The sequence below is a fragment of the Amblyomma mixtum genome, chromosome 2 (assembly GCF_055824585.1).
Source record: "Amblyomma mixtum isolate Tamu chromosome 2, ASM5582458v1, whole genome shotgun sequence".
Lineage (NCBI taxonomy): Eukaryota > Metazoa > Arthropoda > Arachnida > Ixodida > Ixodidae > Amblyomma > Amblyomma mixtum.
Window position 1 is genome coordinate 106,471,501 of NC_143013.1, and position 23,080 is coordinate 106,494,580.

General features: G+C 48.7%; 1 protein-coding gene across 1 annotated transcript; it reads right to left on the reverse strand.

The window, feature by feature from the left end:
- Nucleotides 1-18,817: 18,817 nt before the first annotated feature.
- On the reverse strand, nt 18,818-20,417 carry LOC149360458 (uncharacterized). The gene has a single exon (XM_089569288.1). The coding sequence runs from the start codon at nt 20,274-20,276 to the stop codon at nt 19,026-19,028; it is 1,251 nt and encodes a 416-aa protein (XP_089425414.1). The 5' UTR covers nt 20,277-20,417; the 3' UTR covers nt 18,818-19,025.
- Nucleotides 20,418-23,080: the final 2,663 nt, after the last annotated feature.

Sequence of the window (23,080 nt, forward strand, 5' to 3'; positions counted from 1 at the left end):
AATGAAGGCGTTAATTGCGCATATTGAGTACGTCATGCTGAAACATGACAGCTTCCACCGGTTTTCGGCATTTAACGTTCTTTACCGCGCAGCGCATTGAACACGGTGGCGATGGCGTTAGGTGCCGTGTCAAAGCAAAACGAACAGTTCCCTGTCATGCTTGCGACTAAATGCGCCGCACAGCATTGTATACTGCTGTCAGTTATGTTTAAGATCAGACAGGTACTGACACACGTGACACATGCGGCTTGAAGACTGCTGCGAAGCAGAAGCCAGTCTGAACGGGCTGTTTTGGCCCCTATATCTGCAGGATAGAACTGCTTGAGCATTTCCTTCTCGATAGGTTAATCGGTTTTGAAAGGCACATTTAAGGCATTTGTGTATTCTTTATTGCTGCTAAACATAAAGCCTACTCCGCATCCGTCACTTTAGAGCAGTGAGCATTTTATTTTCGGTTCCTGTGTTGGAAATATCCTCCAGTTAGGTTTTGCATACAACTGTCATTGGCCGATAGTCACAGAGCTAAAGGAATCTTCATTCCCTGCAACCTAGATGCGCACCCCTAACCGCACTCACGCGCAATGATTTGCAGTCTCTTAGCAACGATTAACGAGTAGCTTGCACTTTATTGTAATAAAAAACTAATTGCAAAAGCTACAAAATTTTGGTGTGTTACTTCCGCACACGGCCACGTTGTCATTTTTAACGAGTGACACTCGCGTTTCGAGTCATTTGCGCACACGTCACACGAATTACGTCACTGAAATTGACTGCAAAAGTAATCGCCTCGCACTAAGTTCAACGAACTTACTCTGTTTGGCTGAAACACTGTACATGCGAACAGTCAGCTTTCCTGTGCGACGAACATTCCTCTCACTGCCGGTGGTATCTTAATTTAATTTTAGTAATAGCTCGGAGAAGTACTAGTGTCGTCTAGCCAGATCATGTATGTGCGCGCACCATCTGCGGACACACCTGCTAAGCACTGCGCTGTGAGCTCGGCATTCATACGCTTAACCCGCAAGTGATGAGAGTCCGAGGGAACCTTACCGTGTGTTTTCTTGACGCAGGTCGGCGCCGAAAGTGCGTATGCATCTGCGTGGGTTTTGCCAGTGCCAGCAAAACACCTATAATGTATCGTCCTGCAGTTCGTCTTGCGGGACAATACATTAGCTGCTGTGCTAGTCCAATGAAGCGCTTGTCGTGGAAGATAAGCACAACGACTTCGCTTTAGAAAAATAGGAGAGGGCAAGCTTATGCGTAGCACGTTAGTGGAAAAAGTGCATTCCGGATCGTATTTCGCCGCCCAGTGTGGCACCATGTCGCAACAGTCAGTTTGTGAGAGTTTGTGCGAAATCAAGCTAGCTTCTGGAAGACAAAGTTTGCCTATCTGACACCCGCATAACTATATCACTTGTGCGGTGGCAGGCAGTGGCTTGCACACAGATCAAAGGGCGAAGAAAAAACAATACTGCCTTCAGGCAAATGTAGCGCAATAAATATATCAGGCGCGCGAACACAGTACAAGAAAAATGCATGCAAAACTACTAGAGCAAATTACAAAGCAAGGATTATAGCGTTGCGGTTCAATTCCTTGATTTACTGCAAACCGCGGTTTTTTTTTTAATTTTCGGCTTTCAATTCTACGCTATTCTGTTAAAATTAGAGTATCTTAAGTAGTTTACCACTCACCCATTGGAAAGGACACATTTTCTTCTGCGGAAAACCCCGCACGAGCTTGGAAGTGAACCGCCGCCGTGTACGTTTCAGCGGAAGCCGCAGGGTGCCCATTCACACTTGCGGAGTGACGGTGCCGCCACCTGTATGCCGATCTCGCGAGCGCCGCCATATTGCCTGCTGTTGTGTAGTACGCCTGAATACAAGGCTACAGGAACATCGTAGAAATCTAAAAGATGTTAAATCGGGTGAGCTAAGCAACGACTGCAGCCAATGTAAAAACTGCACTCCTGCCTTTGAAAGAACGGCCCTTCTAGGCAAGTGCCGCGACGCCACCACAAGGGTGATAATAGAAGCTAACGCAATATCAAGATTCTCTGATAAATGTGTCAGCAAGCCAACCGTACACCTAAGCAAAAAAGAGCTGATCCTTTTAAGCGCCCATGAGCATGCCAGTGACCTGAGGGAAGGTTACGGAACAATGAGATAATTGTGCCACGGGAAGTGAGTTGTTGTTTTCCTGTGTTGTCACGGAACTGGGCCTATATAAGCCAGTTCAAGGCAATAAACGGTGCTGTCAGTCAGCGCCTGTGTTTGTGTCAATCTTTCCTGCCCGTGTTCCCACCACGCTGTTGTTGTGAAGATGTGTAACCAACAAACCAGCCACTACATATTAATGTATACAGCTTAACAAAGATTTCATTTGTCCCATGGCGCATTGCGCGCTCTCTGAACAAGCCTGCTCATAGATGTACAGCGAATTTTGCCACACGTAGTTGTTTACGGCCAACTGTTTTGGCACGCTATTTGGTTGACATTGTTTGCAACTGAACGCATAATATTTCAGACTATGCGACCATATTATGACGAGGCGAGCGTCCGTTAGCAGCATGCTGATGAGGCAGCTATTGTGGAAAGTGGCGGGAAAAAGATTCATGACAGCTTTGCACTTTCACGATGCTTATGAGCTGGGTTTAATCTCTTAAACGTGTGTATAAATTGCTCTTCTTCTCTCCTGTAACGTATTGTCTCCTTGCATGGGGCTCCGCGACTATATGGAACCTAGAAAGAATTCATATGCTGCAAAGACAGCTATTCTTTTTCTTAGCCGAGACCAAAGTACAAAAATGTATTGTAACGACATAGGCATAAGGAGGATTTTATCTATTGATCGTTTTCGACTGATTTCAACAACACCTATTTCGACGCATCCAACACTTTGAAACATTAGCGTGTCAAACACCGAATAGAACACAGATAGGAAACATTACCCATCATACAATATGAAAACTGCTAGGACGAATTGTGGCAAATAAATGGCCGCCAGCTACCCAAACACTCAAACATGTTACACCAGAATTATGTTGGTGTAATCACGACATCTATGCAGAGTTTCTCGATTATTTTCTTCGTTTGCACGAGGAGCTTCGCTTTGTTTTCTTTTCCTGAAATGTGTGTCTCACTTTGTACCTGTTTTCTACTAGTGTGATGTTGCTTTATTATACGCGACAAATTCTCGCCTGTTGTCTCTACACATGGTAGAGGGCTGGTCAAGTCATTGAGGCTTTTCCCTCTGGCCCCTTCATCCTTTGGGGTGAACAAGTGATGTATTACTAAGCTCTACTTCCAGGCTCCAACTTCCAGGCATGGTGGAAAAGTCTTAGAGACAGACTCACTAAAAAACATCTCGCTTAGAATGATGGCGCTTCGAGTGGCTCGGGAGCAGACGCCGTAAAGTACTACCACCGCACCGGTGGTAGTATTTTCACTTGCTAATGTATTTGAAGGACCAGGTGGATATCGGCAGGTATATTTCAATTGCTTGATGCTGACTTTTCAAAATCATTTATTTTCCCCTTGGGGCCCAGGGAAGAGTGTTAACTTAGGAGCGCAAGCACATCACAAAAACTCTCGATGGGGCAACTGCAGCGTACCGATGTTGTTGAGTTGCGACACCGCGGGTTCCTGAGCATCCGCAGGGACATCTCCGCAGAGGAATGATGGTGAGCAGTGCGCCACCACGGACCCGAGGATCCGCACTTAGCCGTGCGTGGCTCAGCTGTGTCCGGGGAAAGAGGATCCCGGTGGTTGAGGCGATGCCAAGCGCTTGGATCTTTAAGGCCCCCCGGCGGAGGCAGCACACCACTTTGACCCCAGGTTCCCGTAAAGGCACCTCCAGCCTGACCCGACAGGATGAAATCGGCAGTTGCCTTTTCCGGTCCGCCTTCATCTTTCGCTTTCCTATTTTCTTTCTCGCAACTTTCATGTCTCCTACTCCCTTCTTTGTTTTCACTTTTCTTTCCTGGCAGCGAGAGTTAACCTTGTGTGGCCAAATACTCTGAGTTGCGTCATATGTGGTTATTGTTGGGGTGTACAGCTGGCGTGGGCAGGGCTTGCTTGCGAGCTCCTGTCCCGTCCCCTAGTTGGGCTCCATGGCGGGTGGCTGGCACCGTAACCGAACACAAAGTATATTTCATGGCTTATTTCTTACTACCTGCTGATCGTCCTCCAAAAGGAGTGCGCACCGAAGTGACTGCTCCCTTCTTTGCCATCAAGACAAATTTCCCACGCTACCATCTTCATTTCCAGAACGCTAAAACACAACATAGGGCCAGGTTACAAATTCAAAAAGTTAGCAAATGGAGATCTACTTCTGGAAATTCTGTACAAACATCAACATGAGAAATCGTCAGGTATTACATCATTTGGAGAAATTTCTTTAACAGTCAGTCCACACCGATCACTAAGCACTGTTCGTGGTGTAACCTCTGATGATGGCTTAAATACCTAAGCGAGTCTGAACTACGAGAAGTACAGAAAGACCAAAATTTTACTGATGTCTATAGGATAAAAATTAGACGCGACAACACAGAAACACCAGCGAAGCACATTACTCTCACCTTTGTCTCTAGTATACTAATTCTGCGGAAGTAGGGTACACAAAGCTCAAACTCAGACAATACATACCCAATCCACGCCGATGCTTCAAATGCCAGAGATACGGCCACGATTCCCAGAGCTGCCGGGGCCAACACGCTAGCGGCAGATGTGCTCCTCACGACCATCCTGGAGAAAACTGTGAAGTTCAACCTCACCTTTGCTTTAATTGCGCGGGCAGCCATCCTGCTCATTCAGAGTCGTGCCGAGCCTAGAAAACAGAAAAAGAAATAGCAACACTAAAAGCCAAAGAAAACTTATCATTCAGGGAAGCACGCAAACGACTCTCGTTGGTGTAAATTCCAAGTTACTCCGCTGTGGTGTAGTAGGGCATAGCATCACAGCCATTTTAGACCAAGCCTAAAACTGCGTTACCACGAGTGCAATCGTTAACAAATTGTTTTATTTAATCCAAAATATAAAGTTATGTCCACACCTCATAACACACCGCTACCTCATGTACGCTAACGAATAACGTTGACCAGTCGATACCGGGTGCGTTGAAATCGCCCAGCAGGATAAGATTATATACAGAAAGGTTCTGCTGATGGATAAAGTTGCTGAGGTTGCACAATTGATTATCAGAAAAGCCAGGAGGACGGTTCAGTGCATCGATTTTTATCGATTTGCGTTGCAAATTCACCCTGCACCATACTCATTCAGTATCGGGTGGGGCAGGAAGCACGGAAAATTTAGACAAGAAGGCAGAAAAAAGGCAACTTCGCCACTTTTGAGGAAATGCCGGTCTGCTCGAATTACGTTAAAGCCTGGCGGGGTTATCTCGGCGTCCAGTACATCGTTATGCAACATTTCAGTGACGCCAACGATGTGAGGGGAATGCGAGGAAATAAATGAGAACAGGCTTAGACACCTATCTACGAGACTTCGAGCGTTAATGTTCAAGATCCTAAAATTAGCAAAGTTAGCAGGCGGAACACGACGAAGTCAACGAGAGTGTCTGGGTTACAGGTTATTTGAAGGTTGCAGCCTGGCACTGCAGCTTTGCGTCATGGTGTTTGTGTCGCACAACTCATAACGTACCTTTTATGGTCAAAACGCACAATAACTTTGGCGCCACTGTCCCTGAAAGAAGTGGATGCATCCCACAGCTTTTTACGAACGGAAAAGACGCGAGCTGAAATGTTTTCAGTGAAGCGGAAAACAGATTCTTGTCTTGAGGCACTTTTTAAGATTCGAATTCTGTCATGAAAATCCGCTAACTTAAAGATAACAGGGCTAGAAGTGCTACGCTGATTATTGCCTAACATGTGAGATCTTTCAGTCTCAGGGCATCTTAAATTTTTCTTCTATCAGTTTTGCCATGGTTGTCATCAGGGTATCGCTATTCTGGCCAGCTGTCTCCACTAGGCCATGCAGGATGAGGTCATTTCTGCGGGAACAGATGTCTAGCTTGTCGTTCTTTAAGGCAAGCTTCTTAATGACGTCAGTGAGGAATTTAAGCTGGTCACTTATTACAGAATGGGATGGATTGGTAATGATGGGCTCCACGGAAGTTGATTCGAGAGCAGTATAACGCGATTTGAGACCCTCAAAATGCTGATTTAAAGATAGATCAAATTTATTAATTTCAGCAATGTCGTGCGCTATCTTTTTCTGGCTGCCAGGGAACTCTGCAAACATATCGGCCACAGAGGGCTTAACTATGGCGTCGCTGTCACTGCGGTTGTCATCAGCAGTCCCCGGACAAGTAGGGGTCGACTCATCACTGGACCGCGCTCTGGTTATTACCTTACTTTGGGTTCTTGTCTGAGATCTATGCGGTCGAGGATTAGTTTGATATCCCCACTTAAAGAAGGCTACTAAGACAGTGTGCTAACTCACAGTGCAAGGAGACGGAAGAAAAACCGCGAGAGGGCGCAGCAAACAAGCCATCTCAACCAGACGCACGTTCGCATCGCTCCGATTTTTGGAGCTTTTTGCCCCGGATATTTGTGGGCTAGGCTCCCGAAAATGAATGGCCACCACCACTGTGTAACGCTTCCGCTTTGAAGACTGCTACAGGAAACCGTGCCGATACATGAAAAGCGCTACCGCCAGTGGTGAACACATTCGACTAATAGCAGCATACACTATCCTATCATCATAGAAAGATTCTCCTACACCATACAGTTCATCGTTTTCTCCCCCTCCTTTTATGACGTCATCCTCAGGTGGGCCTTTTTCTGCTCATCACATTATCGCATGCGCACGTCCTCACATTCATTTGGCATCTCTCGGGGACGCTCTCTTGGACACCTGCCTTGTTCCGACCGCGCATAGTTGCGCCTTGGACGGCAGCGGCGCGTCAGTTTTCTGTTTGTCCGTTATACACGCTCTCTACTTTGTGACAACGCAAATCTATCATCAGCAGCAGCAGCCTGGCTACGCCCACTGCAGGACAAACGCCTCTCCCGTATCTCTCCAATCAACCATGTAGCCTCCGTGGTGGATAAGTGTTTATGGCGCTCGACTGCGGACCTGAAAGACGACCGTCTGCGGCGCTCGAATTTCGATGGAAGCGAAATTCTAGAGGCGTGTGTACTGTTCGATGTCAGTGCAGCTTAAAGAACTACAGGTGGTGGAAATTTCCGGAGCCCTTCAATACGGCGTCCCTCACAGCCTGAGAAACTTTGGAAAGTTATACCCCCATAAACCAAACCAGTTAACCCTCCCAGGTGCCATCTGAGGCCTCCCTATCCCCGCGAACTTTTTAATCTAATCCGCTCACCAAACACTCCCCCGCACCCTGCCACGCTTCCCTTCCATTGGAATCCAGTCAGTTATTCTTAAGGGCCATCGGTTATGTTGCCTTCGCATTAGATGCCTGGCCCAAGCCCATTTATTTCTTTTGATTTTGACTAGAATGGTATTAAGCCATGTTTGATTCCTTACTCACACTGTCCTCTTCTTGGCTCCTAATGTTACATCTGTCATTTTCTTTCCATAAATTGCGGCTGTCCTTAAAGTAAGTTGAACCCTTTTCGTTAGCCTCTACGTTTCTGCCCCATAGGTGAGTGCCGGTTGATAATACTGTTATGGCTTTTCTTTTGAGGGATATTAGTAAAGTGCCATTTAAGATCTCAGACATGATTCCAAATGTCCTCTACCCCTTCCTATTGTTTTAGGTATTTCAGTGTCATGATCCGGTTCTGCGGTGACTACCTGCCCTAAGTAGACGCATTCTTTCACCACTTGCCTCACCTCGCTACCAATTACAAGCTGCTGTTCCTTCTCCAGACTGTTCAACATTACTTTGATTGTCTGCAAATTTGTTTTTAGACCTACGGTATTCCTCATCTCCTCAGCAAATCGCTTATTACTAAGGTATCCTTCATTAACTCTCATACTAAACTATTCCCAATCCAGGTCTCTGAACACCTCCTTCAAACAGGCGGTGAATAGCATTGGCGAGATTGTCTCTCCCTGCCTGACACCCTTCCTTATTGGAACTTTATTGCTGGCTATATGGAGGGCTATGCTAGCTGTGTACTAGATATAGATATGTTCTGGTATTTTTACATAAGGCTCTTCGGCACCCTTATTCCGCAAGCGTGCACGACTGCTGAAGTTTCGGTTTATGAGGGTTTAGCGTCCCAAAGCGACTCAGGCTATGAGGGACGCCGTAATGACGGGCTCCGAAAATTTTAGACCACCTGTGGTTCTTAAGCGCGCACTGACCTCGCACAGTACACGGGCCTCTGGAATTTCGCCTCCATCGAAATTCGACCGTCGCGGCCGGGATCGAACCCACATTTTTCGGGTCGGTAGCCGAGTGCAATAACCACTCAGCCACCGCGGCGGCTTGCTGAATTTTTGACTCGGTGAAATGCTTTCCTGTAACCTACAAAGTTAATATACAGGGGTTGGTCATACTCTGCGCATTTCTATATCACCCGATTTATAGTGGGAATAGGGCCGATTGTCGAGTATCCTTTACGAAAGGCTGCCTGATCATTTGGTTGATTGAAGACTAACGTTGTCCTGACTCTATCAGAGATTACCTTATTAAATACCTTACAGGCAACAAATAGAATGCTGATCTATCTCTAATATTTAAAGTAGTTGGCGTCTTCTTTCTTATGGCTTAAGGGGATGTTAGCGTCCTTCCATTCTTCCGGAACGCTCGAGTTTAAAGTGGACAATTTTTCTAGCACAATCTCTCCTCCGTCCTTCATCAGATCTGTTGTTACCTGGTCCTCACCAGCAGCTTTCCCCTTTTTCATTGCTCCTAAAGCTTTCCTTACTATCGTCTTTCGTGAATGGCGGGATGTCCCACTGCTGCGCTCTGGTGCCTCTCTCATTAACGCTTTAATTAGATTCTCTACTGTATAGATTTGTGTACACATCTTTGGCTACTTTAACTATGTTATCCATGCTGCTACTGGCATTGCCCTTTTCTTCCCTTAAAGAATGAATCTGGTTTTTACCTATGTCTCGCTTCCTTTTCACCGCTTTTAGGCTACCTCTGCCTTTAGAGCATGCTGAGTTCTCTCCATATTAAACTTCCTCATATCGGCCAAGTAATACTTGTTGGGGGGCTAGTTGGTGCATGTTTCCAGAAAAGGGTTGTAGCACCGAAACAGGCAACACACAGAAAGCTAGACGGGACAGACATATCAGCTACCCTGCGCTTATTGAATAACATTGAGAATTCTGCCAGTTCTATTCTGTTTGTAGGGTTAAACGCTCTCATGCTTTGACGCTTCTTGTACAGATCTTTCGCCTTTTGAGATAGCTTACCAGCATCGTGACGAAACAACCTACCGCCTACTTATATTGCGCATTTCGTAATAATAGCTCAGAGAATATCATGCATTGCTTGAGAAGTAAGCTCGTCATCCTCACTTAAAGCCAAATACTTTTTATGCAACGAAATCCTGGATTTTTCTACTGTCCCTCTTGCCACTAACTTGTTAATGGGCTTCTGTTTCACTAGTTTCTCATGTTCCTTCTTCAAATCTTGGTTACCGTCATGTGGTCGCTAGAATGCACCTTTCCGAGAACCTCCGCATCCTCCACGATGCCATTGTGAGCATATAGTATGAGGTGTGCTTCATTTTTTAGTCGAACCATTAGGGTGTTTTCGAAAGAAGTTTTCCATGATCCTTACATTATTTCTCTCCGCAAAGTGCACTGATTGAAATCACCTATCAGTTTTTTTTACTTTGTGCATTGTCGATTCCACGTCCCCATAGAAACTTTCTATGATATGGTCATCTTAGCTAGATCTAGGCGCATGGACTTGAACCGCTTTCATTTTTGTACCTATTATTAGGGCTAATTACGATAGCTGCCGCCCTGTCAGACAGCGTCATACTATAGATTCATCTAATTCGCCAAGTATATCGTGATTGATAAGGAATCATACTCCTAGTTCTCGTCTTTCCGTAATCCATGATAGCATAGTACGTGCCCGCCTTTTAACGCTCTATAAGCTTCATCTTTCCTCCTAACCTCATTAAGCCTAATGACATCCCATTTAATACCCGCTAATTCGTCTAACGCCACTGTTAGACTATCCTCACTGGATAATGTTCTAGCGTTAATCGTTGCAGTTCAGGTTCAGCTTCCATACTTCCCTGTTATGTCATCCTTACACTTTCTAGTAGTCGGTGCGCTTTGCATATGGCAAGCCCATTTCATTTCCCCACCACTTCAGTTAGCATCGCTTGGCACTGTTGATGCCATCAATTCCATTGACTTTTCTGTATCTCATGACCATGATGTGCATCACTTCAACGCCTTAACTCGTCCCGAAGTCGCCGACCTGACCGCACGCGATGCTTTCTACCGTTGCGTCGAGGCCGCGCTGAAGCCTCCTCAACGCGACCAACTTGTCACCTTGCTTCAGCGGTTCCGCGCGTCCTTTAACTCGTGCTCCATTGCGCGAGCTTCCTTGCAGGGTCTCAGTTGCTGAGCGCAGCATCGTTGACGATCAAGTGAGGAACATACTGCGCCGCGAAGTGATCCGGCCCTCTCACAGCCCGTGTCCTTCCCGGTCGTGCTCGTAAAGGAAAATACAGCGGCATTCGATTCTTTCTTACAATATTACTGGGAAGGACGACTACCTTAAGCGACTTCCATTCACGCCTTTGACTGCCTGCAGGGAGCGCTGCACTTCTTTCGATCTGTGCTCTTGATTCTGGAAGGTGCCGATGGCCGAAACCGATCACCAGAAAACTGCTTTCATCGCGCCTGACGGGCTCTATGAATTTAATGTCATGTTCTTCTGCCTCTGCAACGCTTCAACCACATTTAACGCATGACATCTTACGAGTGCTGAAATGTGAGACGAGCCTCTGCTACCTGGACAATTTTTTCATCTCCAATCACTTTCCACCTCATCTTCTGGAGCTCGAGCGGGCTCTTCGATGTTTTAGGCCTGAAGCTCAATTTAAAAAAGTGTCGCTTTAGATCCGGACAGCTGACTACCTTATGCCAGGTTGTGTCTATGTACGGTGTCCCCCCCCCCCCCGCACCCTGTCAAGCTCCATGCAGTTGCTGATATTCTGATATGCATGTCTATAAAAAAAACTGCGAAGCTTTATTGGTCTTTGCTGTCCTTTCGCTGCTTCGTCACGAATTTTCTTACAATTATCGCCCTACTGACACAACTTATTGCCGGCAGCCACTACTTCTGGTCTCGCTTCCTGTGTAGGACGAAGGTTTTACAAAGCTGCGCTATCTTCTCACGTCCCCTCCGATCTTGTCATATTTTGGCTATTCCGCCCTTACCGAACTCCACACGGACGCAAGCGGCACCCGTCTTGGTGCCGTTCTCGCTCAGCGGAATCCTGATTTCCATCAGTACGTTGTTGCTTACGCCAGGTGAGCACTCACAAACGCAGTGACTAATTATTCAGTCACGGAGAAAGAATGCTTAGCGTTTATTTGGGCGTTCACAAAGTCTAGCCGTTACATTGCTGTTATCCTTGCAGTTTTCTGTTATCGATGTTATACTCGATTACGGTGTTCTTTGCTGGCTGTCTCTCCCACAGAGCCATCCGGCCGCCTAGCTCATTGGTCCCTCCGTCTACAAGATATGACATTCAGGTCATTGCTCCGGTCGTAAGCACTAAGATGCCGACGCCGTCTCCGCGTCGCTGTTCACCACACGTTTTGCATCACCGGGCCTCAGCTACGCCGCGGCTGTCCGAGGAAGGTCCCCTGGCTCCCGTAGTGGAAACTATACGAAGCAACTTCTGGAGGTCAGGCTGCTTGCCGAGGAAATGACAAAGATCTTCCAGCGACCACGCCGTATGACGACGCTGCACCCACTACACCGATGCAGCATACAAACGAGAGTTCAACCACGATGCCGTCGGACTTCAAAATGACTCCGCCACCCAGAAAAGCACCAACGACACGCCCTACCCATGACTCGCACACCCAACGAAGCCGTAACGAGACGTCGAGGACGACGTGCAGCGCAAGAGCTAAGAAATGCGACTTCGAAGTTGCCATCGACGGCCGTACAGTTACCGCTCTAGTCGACACAGGAACCGATTATTCTGTCATTAACCGAACATTCGCCGCGCAGCTGAGGAAAGTCATGGCCGTCTGGGACGGCCCACTAATTCGCACCGCAGGAGGCTACCTCATTAAGCCATCGGGACGATGCACAGCGCGAGTGACCGTCAAGGAACATACTTATCCTGCGACCTTCGTTGCGCTACAGCTGGCCCCTCGAAGTGGTCTTGTGCATGGATTCCCTTAACGAGCATCAGGAGATCATTGAACTCCGATCGAAGTTGACCACGCTTTCGACGGACGAGGCCATGCCTGCGATGACTACCATGGGGTAGCATGTTGCCCTGAGTGTCCTGGATTAACGAGTGAGCGTCCCACAACGATCGAGAGTCATAGTCAGCATAGGCGCCATGGATGCCTAGACAGTGCAAGCTCTCATCGAGGGGAACACGGAGTTTCTTCTACAGCGAGGATTCGGCATCACAAGAGGCATTGCTCATTTCCGGAATAGACAAGCTGAAGTACTGTTGCGAACTTCAGCGAAAAATGCTCGCACGTTAACGAAGGAACGACAATTCCTTTCTTGGACGAACTATCCGACGTTCACGACACCCGCGCCCTCTCCGAACGAGTCCCCGATTCACAAACACGTCTTCGACATAAATCCAACCCTGCCCCAGAAAAGACAAGATAAGATCCTCAATCTGCTTCGAAGCTACAGCAAGTGTTTCTTGTCAACACCGAAAGTCCGATAAACGCCGATTGCCAAGCATTGCATTGTAGCCGATCAGAACACCGGACCTCTCCGCCAAAGCACCTATCGTGTGTCGCCGCGAGAATGACAAGCCATCCGGGACCAAGAGGAAATGCTTCGCGACGACGTCACCCAGCCTTCAAAGCGCCCCTGGGCAGCAGCGTCGGTTGTTCTACTGAGGGAGAAAGACGCGGCGCACTTCGATTCTGCGTTAATTACAGCCGCTTGAAAAACATAACAAAGAAGGACGTTGAATCCCCCCCCCCCCCCCCCCCCATCCCACATCGACGACACACTAGACCGCCCATGTAATGCCAAGTATTTCTCGACCGGCGATGGACCTCAAGAGCTGCTATTGGCAAGCGTTTTCTGACGGGCTAGTTGGTGATTGAAGTTTATTTTCGAACTGTGCAAAGAACAACCACAGAGCAAAGTGCACACATAAGCACAGCATTGTGTGTGTGTATGTCCTTTGCTCTGCGGTTGTTCTTTGCGCATTTCGGAAATGAGCTACTGGCGAATAGAGGTCGATGAAAGAGATCGCGAGAAGACCGCATTCATCACTGATGGCCTCTTCGAGTTCAAGGTGATGCCGTTCGGATTCTCTTTCGCACCAGCAACGTTTCAGCGAGTAATGGCTACAGGGCTGGCAGGCGCGACGTGACAAATTTGTCTGGTATATTTAAATACCATCGTTGTCTTCGTCTCAAACTTTGAAGAGCACCTAAAACGCCTTCGAACAGCAGTTGACGCAATCAAGTCGTCCGGCCAGGCCTTGAAAGCAGGGAAGTGCCACTTTGCATATGAAGAGCTGCTGTTTCTGGCCCACATTGTTAGCATGCAGGGAGTACGCCCAGACCCGCAGAAAACAGCTGCTATCGCTCTATTTCCAGCGCCGACCGATAAAAAGGCTTTGCGAACTGAGCGCTTTTCACCGACGATTTGTCATGAACTTTCGCATCGCCGAACCTCTGACACAACTGACAACGGCAGGCGTGCCATTTAAATGGGAACCGCCACAAGGGGAAGCCTCCAAAGAACTTCAGCGTCGTTTACAGTCCCACTAATCCTGGCGCACTTTGGTGAAAACGCCGAGACTTAAATTCAGACCGACACCAGCAGCGTGTGCCTAGGCGCCAACCTCGTTCAGAAAACCGACGGACGGGAGAAAGTAATCGAGTACGCTAGCCGTTCCCTGTCCAACGTCGAGGCTGATTATTCGACAACTGAGAAAGAGTGCCTTGCTATCATATGGGCTACGCCGAAATTCTGCCCCTATCTGTAATGGACGACTGTTCAAGGTTGTCAGCGATCACCACTCACAGTGCTGGCTTGCCAGTTTGAAGGAACTTGAAACTTGAACTTGGAAGACAGGGTTACTTCACCCCCCTCCTGGTTCAAGCGAGGATTGTCTTTGTTTTGTGTGCAGAATGATGTCCTGGTGAAGAAGAACTTCGCAGCGAACGAAACAGCCTACCTCCTTGTTCTACCTGCAACTCTGTGCGAAGAAACTCTTCAGTCTTCACACGAAGATCAGACAGCTGGACATCGCGCGTTTTCTCGCACCCTCCGCCTCATTCAAGATGAATACTAAGACGAGAGCCTTTAATGACTCATCGTTGTCGGCAGAAGGTTGTCAGTAGAGGTGTCACGCTTTTCCACTCAGACCAGAAAAAAAAATATCTGTGCACGATGAGTTTCGAACCACCATCCTTCCGTTCCGCAGCCGAGCGTGCTAATGGCTATGCTACTTCCTTTTTTTTTTTCTTTATTTCCTGGCGTTGGAAAACAACACTGCACGAAAAAGAACAGACAAATCACAAAAGCAATAATACAAGACAATGAACACACTGAAAGTCATACTCAGCCAGCATCAGGCTGGCTTCGTCACATTAAAACTCCCGCAAGGACAACAAAGGCTCTACCCTCGAGAGCCACTCGGGAGGTTCCGCAGCCGCTTTTTGTATAGCGACAAACCAGTCCATACACTCTCGGAAATAAATTCGGGCAGGGCGTGCTTCCCTGTCACAGTGATAGCCTGCCATTCTTGAGCGCCATATACAGTGGAGACCCAGGAGCATAATTAAATCAAATGGAACCCCGTCGTCATTATCAATGCTTAAATATCGAATGCCATGCGAATCTAGGGGGAAATCTTTCTTCATAGTCCGTTGCAAAACATCCCAAAAATAAACCCCTTCCCAACAATGTAAAAAAACATGGTCTACTGTTTCCGGCTGCTTACAGATTAAACAATGCGAACCCCAAGGTAAAAATAAATCCTTTTCCTCAAAAAATTTCTTTACTGGCAACGTTCCGGTGTGTAATTTAAAGAAAAAGGTCTTAGCTCCTGGCGGCACCTGCATTTTCTTTACCCTCTTTAAGACGTCCGAGCCTGGGCCTCCACTGTATAAGACTCTATACAAAGGTTGTGGTAAAACAGTGTCACATAAATCGTGGTACAGCTTTTTCCGTTTTACACAGGACAAATATTCATTAGAAAAACGCACTGAAAGAAATCTAAACTTGCGACGACCTCTCTGTAATAGCCGAAAATACCACACGTAACTTCTTCGGTGGAGACAACAAACTCCGGCAGTAGGCGCCGCAGCCTACTTGGCAGACAGTGCGCAAGAAAGGGTCAGAAACGTCGCGGAAAAACAAAAACCGATTGACCACTTGCCGCAAAAAGAGGTGTCCAAGTCCCAAGCCGCCGTCTTTTACCCGACGGAATAAATTTGTTCTGCTGCAGCGTTCCCATTCTGCAGCCCAAACAAAGACAGCGAAAATCCTGTGGAGCTTCTGTATGTTTACACGCGAACAATGCAAAACTTGCATAACAAACCAAAGTTTACTGATAAAAAAAAGGTTACATACAGTAGCCCTGGCGAAAATCGATAAGTTGGCACCTTTCCACTTCTCCGCTTTCTCCCTTAGCGCTTTCGTCTGCTCTTGCCAATATTGCTCGCTTTGGCGGTAACCATCAAGCTCGACACCTAAGTACTTGGTTGGGGTTTTCGCCCACGTCACATTTGCAAAGTGGTCAGGCTGCGATGGCCACCGTCCATGCCAGAACCCAAGGCACTTGGCCCAGTTCACCCCGCTTCCGGTAACCTGAGAGAACTCACGGACACATTTGACCGCCTCGGTTATACTCTCATGGTCAACCGTACAAAGTGCAACATCGTCCGCGTACGCCAGCAGCTTCACCTCGGCTGCTTGTAACTTAAACCCTTTTACGTTATCATTGTTCAATATTTTAATACACAATGTCTCAATATATATACAAAACAAAAGAGGGCTGAGAGGGCAGCCCTGTCGCACCGAACGCTGCACGCTAATGGGGGCCCCCAGACTCTTATTTACGATCAATCTCGTCGTGCAGTTTCGGTACGCCAGGGCCACGCCCTTGCGGATAACTGACCCAACATTCGCATGGTCCAAAATAGAAAACAAAATTTCGTGATCGACACAGTCAAAAGCTTTCTCAAGGTCGACCTGGAGAATGGCCACCCGACCATTCGAGTCATCACAACACTCAAGCACACTTCGCATCTTATGAATATTGGACATTATTGACCTCCCTTTTATCCCACACGTCTGGTGTGGCCCAACTATATCCTTAATCACCGTCTGCAACCTCCGAGCCAAAACCTTCATAAAAATTTTATATTCAACATTCGTAAGTGCTATGGGTCTGTAGGCTGTAACCAGTCGCAATTTATCTATTTGATCCGTTTTAGGAATGAGCACCGTATGGGATGACCCATATGACGGAGGCAGTGCATTTACTGTGTAGGCTGCGTTAAATATCACGTTCAAAATAGGGGCAATTTCGTGCTTGAATTCTTTGTAAAAACGCGCGCTGAGCCCATCTGGTCCCGGCGATTTACCGGGGTTTAAACTGGCGATTGCATGCTCCACTTCGGCTTCACTGGCCGCATTTGTTTTTCCAGTCCCGGACTACTTGCTGGCAGGTCTCGGCTTCCGCTCGGACAGGAAAAGCGTCATGGTCACATGACCTATTTGCCATAGGCATGCCATAGGCTGCTTTCGAACTCGCCGCCAGAGCCGGGCTCCCCCTCGGTTACCGTACAAGGACGCTGTCATCTGCTAGCAGACGATGCAAGCCACGGCCACCACGACGCCGAAGCAACGCCGAAGCAACGCCGTGCGCTCGATCATGATACTGGGTCGATTTAAAGACTGTACTGTCAGCTTAGCGTAGGTGCATTACAGAACTCAGCTTCGGAGGTATGCTCGCCGCTACCGCTTGCGGCGAAGCTAGCACAAAGTAGCCCAACTCGTTGCGGATAGGCAGATAGACGAAAGCCTTCGCAAAAATGTTGACAACAAGCTCTATAGCTGCTCCAGTATACGAGTGGTTCACCTGCGATGCTTTCAGGTAAGCGTACAGACAGCATGTCGCAAAACAAGCGAACGAGAACCTCTTGACGACACGAGCAAACAATACGCGCTCGCAGCTTCGAACGCACGTCCGTGTACGGTGGATTTCAAGAAAATAAACGAAGATGCAAGAACAAAAAGTCTTGCGATGGCTCAGAGAGCAGCTACGGAGCTCATTTGAAGGTTTAACGCATGATATCGACCTCCAGGAACACGAAAAGTACTCAAAATGCACACGGAGTCTAACTCAATATGGCTGCCAGCGCGGCGCGCAGCTGTCGTCTGCTGCCTTCTCAGCAGCCCGCGGACTGCCATAGGCTAAAAACGAACGCGTTGCTATGGCGATGCAGGCAGGTGGGCGGAGCTTTCGGGCTGCCCGAGAAAAACAAATACCGGACTCGAGTCCGCAAGTAGTCCCGGACAGTCCGGGACTGAAAAACAAATGCGCCCACTGATAGCCATTTCTAATCTCTCTTTTACGTCATCACCGAGACGCGGCATCGCCGCCAGAAACTTATCTTTAAACGTGATAGTGTCTACCACGTGGGAAGCGAAGAGCGCTTGGTAATGCTCGTTGAAAGCTGCTTTTATGTGGTCGTTGTCCGCCGACAAGACACCGCCCCATTCTATTTTGTCGATGTGGTTTCTTTCAGCGTTTGCCTTTTCCAACCCTAGCGCTCGTTTTGATGGCATCTCCCCTGCAGCTATGTCTTCTGCCCTTGCCCTTACTAACGCTCCCCGATACCGTTCTTCTTCCATCAATTCTAGTTTTTGCTTTGTTTTCCTTACATCTTCAGTCCATTTCCCCGGCGCTAGAGATTCCTGTTGAAGCAGCCTATGGAGCAGCTTCTTTAACTCTGTCTCTTTCTGTTTTTCTTGAAACCGTATACAGGCAGCCCTCTCTATTGCTTTAATTTTTATAGTTTCTTTACACAGCTCCCACTGTTGCCATATGTGCATATTTTTACCGGGGCCTATTTTTGCAATTTCATCTTTTACTATGCTGGTATACAGTTCGTCCTGCAAGAGTTTATTATTGAATTTCCACATTTCCCACGAAAAAGAATTCCCTCTCTTTACCATCCCAAAACAACATTTAACTAAACAATGCTCTGAAAAAGATACTGGCACAACATCGTAACTATGACATTCAGGTAAGACATCGACGGATGCATAAATGCGGTCCAGCCGTGCATGGCTAGAACCCTGAAAGTGTGTGAGCTTTACTGCACGCGTTCCCTCAAGACACTCTGCCACATCTTCCATGTTCCATTTCTCAACCATGAAAAAAAACTATAAAAAGCTATAAAAGCTATAAAAGCTATAAAGCTATAAAAAAACTGCGCCCTTTCTTCTGCTTCATTAGGCGCGTACAGACAAATAATCCGCCACTCGACGTTATTCAATCGAAAGTCAAGGAAAACACACCGGCCCGACATACAAGAGAAATGAGCTTGCACTTCTAGCCCCGGCAACTTCTTTAGAAAAAGAACACAGCCAGCCGATGTGCCTACAGCGTGGCTGACTACAGCAAACAACGAGGACGTGAAACGTTGCACCATGCTCCCGGTCTCTTCTTCGCCGTCTACTTTCGTCTCCTGCACAGCCAGTACATCTATGCCGTGCTCCGTTAAAAGCCGAAAGAGCTGGCCTTGCTTTCTCTTTCCTGCCAGACCTCTAACATTCAGGGAGGCGACTTTCAGCGGAGATGCAGGAGCCATTTCTACATAAGAAGAAGAGACCGAAAGCGTGGTGCTTACCTCTCGCGTCCAGCACATGGCTAGACGCCACCGCCGCCATCGCCGCCGGCGTCATCCTGAGCGTGCACCTGGCCCAGCTCGGGAGGCGCCTTGTCGCCGGCGCGCTTCTCGCTCGCAAGGTTAGGGCGCGGCCGAAAACTGGCCCGCCTTGCTTGAGGCGTCTTTGCTGGTGGTTCCTCTACGCTGGGCGCCGCCTCCTTGTCGCCGTCGGGGCTGGTGTCTCCATGGGGACGCTTCCCAGGCGTAGCCACAGTGGTCGCACGGCCACCGGTGTTCTGCCGATGACCCTCGGTAGGCTCCTTCGCTACAAAGTCCATGGGCACTGGTAGGCTTTTTGCATCCCCCGAAGTCGCCTCCTTTGACTGAGGCGAGTCTCCCGTTGGTGGCTGGAGTCCTGGTGCACTGGCAAGGGGGGCGTCGCCGCTTGAAGTCGCCGACGTGTCCAGCGACACAGGGAGGTTGCCCAACTCGTCGGTACCCCTCGCTGCGTCCTCAGCCTCCGCGACATTCATCAGCTCCGCGCTGTTTCCTTTACCTCCGAGCCCGGTCGCAGACGCGTAGGTACGGACGCAGTCCTCGTCCGCGTGTCCGTAGCGCCTGCACTTGGAGCACCTGGGAACCTTGCAGTCGCGACGAACGTGACCCGCGCCGTGGCAACGCAGGCACTGCATCGGCCGCCCGGGCACCACCACGAGAGCTAACTCGCCGGCGACTCGAACGTGGTGGGGCAGGTCGTCCACCTTCATACCTGGCTTCAACTTGAGCAGCACTGTTCTCGTGGTGGATCCCTTCTCTTTCATTCCTTGAACGCGCCAACGCTCCCGCGTCACCTCGGTCACGTTTCCGAACGCCGCGAAAGCAGTCCGGATGTCGTCATCGGCGACGCCGTGCAGCATCCAATGCAGGCGCAGCTTTACCTGCTGATCCTCCGGGTCGAAAACAATGCACCGGCGTCCCTTTACCTCAAGCTCCTTCAAGGCGGCTAATTTCTTCGCGGCTTCTGGGCTGCTGAAGGTTACCGCCCACACGTGGTTTACCTGGTACGCCCCCAACGCCACGACGTCGGGGAGCGCACCAGTGTTGGCGAGGGCGTCCCTGAAGTCTTCGACCCTGTAAGGTCTCACACGCACATCTCCGTGCAAAAAAACTGTGTTTAGAACAACACGTCCGGTGGGCAGGGTAGGCAAAAAGATCTCATACTCCTTGTCTTCGGCGCTGAACCTGTTTCCGCGGCCATCGATGGCCGCCGTCGCCGCTCCGTGGGAGCTCATGATCCTGCGTCCGTACACGCCAGTGGCCGGAAGTAGAATCGGCTATGCTACTTCCTGCCAACGCATATGCAGTTCTCCTTGTCTAGGACGCTGGAGAGTGTTTGCAGAAAGGCGTCGAATCGAACGGATGCCTCGCAAACGCCCTCCAGTGTCTCTAGCATTTAAGATCCACAAACAATTGTGTACTTAATTAACATCTTAACCACACATCAGTGACACAGGCAGCAACACCGCGCTAAAGGCTTTCGACTCACCGTACTTTAGGTCAACAAAGCGCCCCTGAATTTTTTTACTGACCCCGACTGTCTGCCAATGTCGCACATTGGTCGCAAGACGCGACCAGATTTATCTCGATTGGTTGCATTAAGACGGAGCAGATTCTACGTTGTTCCAGAATGTTCCAAGGCTTTATCTCAAAAGTTCGCTATCAGCTTTAAGCTGAGCATGGCCGAGAGCGGCAGGCATTCTGTTCGACGACCACCGAGCACACCTGTTGCTACGCCGCCGCTGAGTGGTTCAGTTCTGCGGTCTTCATCGGGCCACTACACGACAGCCGTAGTCCACAAGAACTTGCAAACTAATGGGCTCCCCTTGCCAACCGCCCAACGTGATGAAGTTGCTATCGCGCTCGCGGTCGCTGACTCCCCATGTCAAGGTTGTCATTTCAGGCTCCCGTTTCGCTTGCGAGAGCTATGTCAGGGGCGAGGTATGCCCTCTAGCTTATCACATACTCTAGAACGCCGTTAGAGGCGCCGAACCCATCTGTAAACGCACCGTGCGGGCGCCGGCCCATCAGGGACTCCCCTCAAACAAAGCTGCGAATGCGGCTGTCCAAGAACTTGTCCTCCGGGCACCTACTCCAGCGTCCTCCCCAACCGATGAGCCTAGCCGACTGCTTATGCGGTTTCGAGAAATTATCGACTATTACAAAAACAGGCATCGCCAGTTCCTTCCACCGGCAAAGGGGCTGTCGAAGGCAGACGAACGCATTCTGCAACAGCTACAGACAAACACCTACTGCGGCATCGCAATGGCTGCTCGCTATGACCCGAAAATAAATGTTTACTGCCCACACTGTTGTTATATCGTAAGAAGGGTTAATTAGAAATTAAGAAGCAGTAGACGCAGCATACGGTCGAGCTAATCTCTATTCTCTCTACTCCCTCCTGTTCTCTCCTGCGCGCGACTGCATGCAGCGCACCTGCCGCACTTCGTCTTCATCACAACTGCGACGAGCTCTGTTCCCTCTCCCACATGCTGTATCCCACTTCCCTCCCCCTCTTCCCTCTAAAGAAGTTTGGAAGAACTTCCTCCTCTGGTGCTCGAGTGCAACGGCGCAAGCTGCCCTCGCGCTCTGGGCACGTGAGACGCCGGCATCTTTCGGCATCCCGGACAAGGGACGCGAACCAAGGAGATGCCAGCATTCCCTATCGGCGCCGGCTCATCCTCTATATTTGTTTAATAAAGGTTTTCTGTATCTCTCATTCAGTCTTTGCGGTCGCAAGTCAGCCCAAATAAGGCGTTTCGTTTGCAAGCCATTCTCGCTGTTTACTTCCACGCCGGAGTGCAGCCACCACGACAGCAAAATAATATGAGCCATTAATTCGTCCGCTGGGTCGACTTCCCAGAATACAATGCCGCTTTTCCGCTTCCTAATTTTCACGTTTGGAATGCACTGCCATGTTTTTGGCAACGAATAAATTGTTTCAAGACAAACAAACAAGTGTGTATTTAAACCGGGTGCTGAGTTCTTATTCAAATGGCCGTAATCAAATGACCAAAATAATACCGCGTTAATTATGAGCGATGAAATATTGAAGGTACTAAAACTTAATACTTCTAGTGGTGACGGCTTCGGAATCATTTTCTCCGGCTTTTAAACCTTGACGTCGAATTTCTCTCTTGTTAACTTTGTGAGGGCTTGGTTAGAATTTCATTCATACACTTCTTTCACGCAGATTGCTGCAAATGCAATTACGGCGAATTTCTTCAGATTTATTATTTAAGACCTTCACTTAGGCGTAGCGGCCTGACTGTGAATCAGCACTTTTCTGCCAGGCTGCACTTTCAACTGAAACAGAGGTTGCCAACACTGGTATCAGCTAATCTATGAGCGATAAGAGAGCGTCTCTCGCTATGCGGCACTTAATTGACATGCCGCTGTTGGGCCGCCTTTTCTCTACCACCTGTCACGCCACAGAGCGACAACAATTGAATTAACTGGAGCTGCCTTCATCACCCAACTTTCATAAAGCCTGCACCTATGACCTGATTTTTCTGTCTAAACTGTCAATGCATACTCTTTGCCCTAGCCTGTAAATTCGGCAGCATGTCAGCGACGTAGCATTGATTCGAGCACATTCCACCTCCTTGCATCGAAAATTCAGAACTATAGCGCGAAAGTGACGCCAGCAGGGCGCGTTTGCCGCGCCCAAGTGTTTCGCTTTATAAAGGCACCCAATGAGTTGAGCATTCACCTCGCATTATGGAGATGCGGGGGGCAATCCCCACTGCAGCCGGGTGCCAAGCGGTGATACAATAGGCACAAGCTTTCCGCTGGCCTGGGGCTCAGGTTATCTCGGGATTAATGCTTGGGAAATTGGTCTTTCACCCCAACTTGTATGAAACACAAGGACCACAAGGGACTTTTTATTGGACAGATGGATTTCATTCCCTCGCTGGTATGTTTTCCATCGAGAGAAAGTGAGGTAACCAAACACCCTTTTTCAGGCATTCTGCCCCATAAGAAGTGAGCACCAAGCCGGACGATACTTGTATGCTTTAAAAAACAAAAACATCGGAAC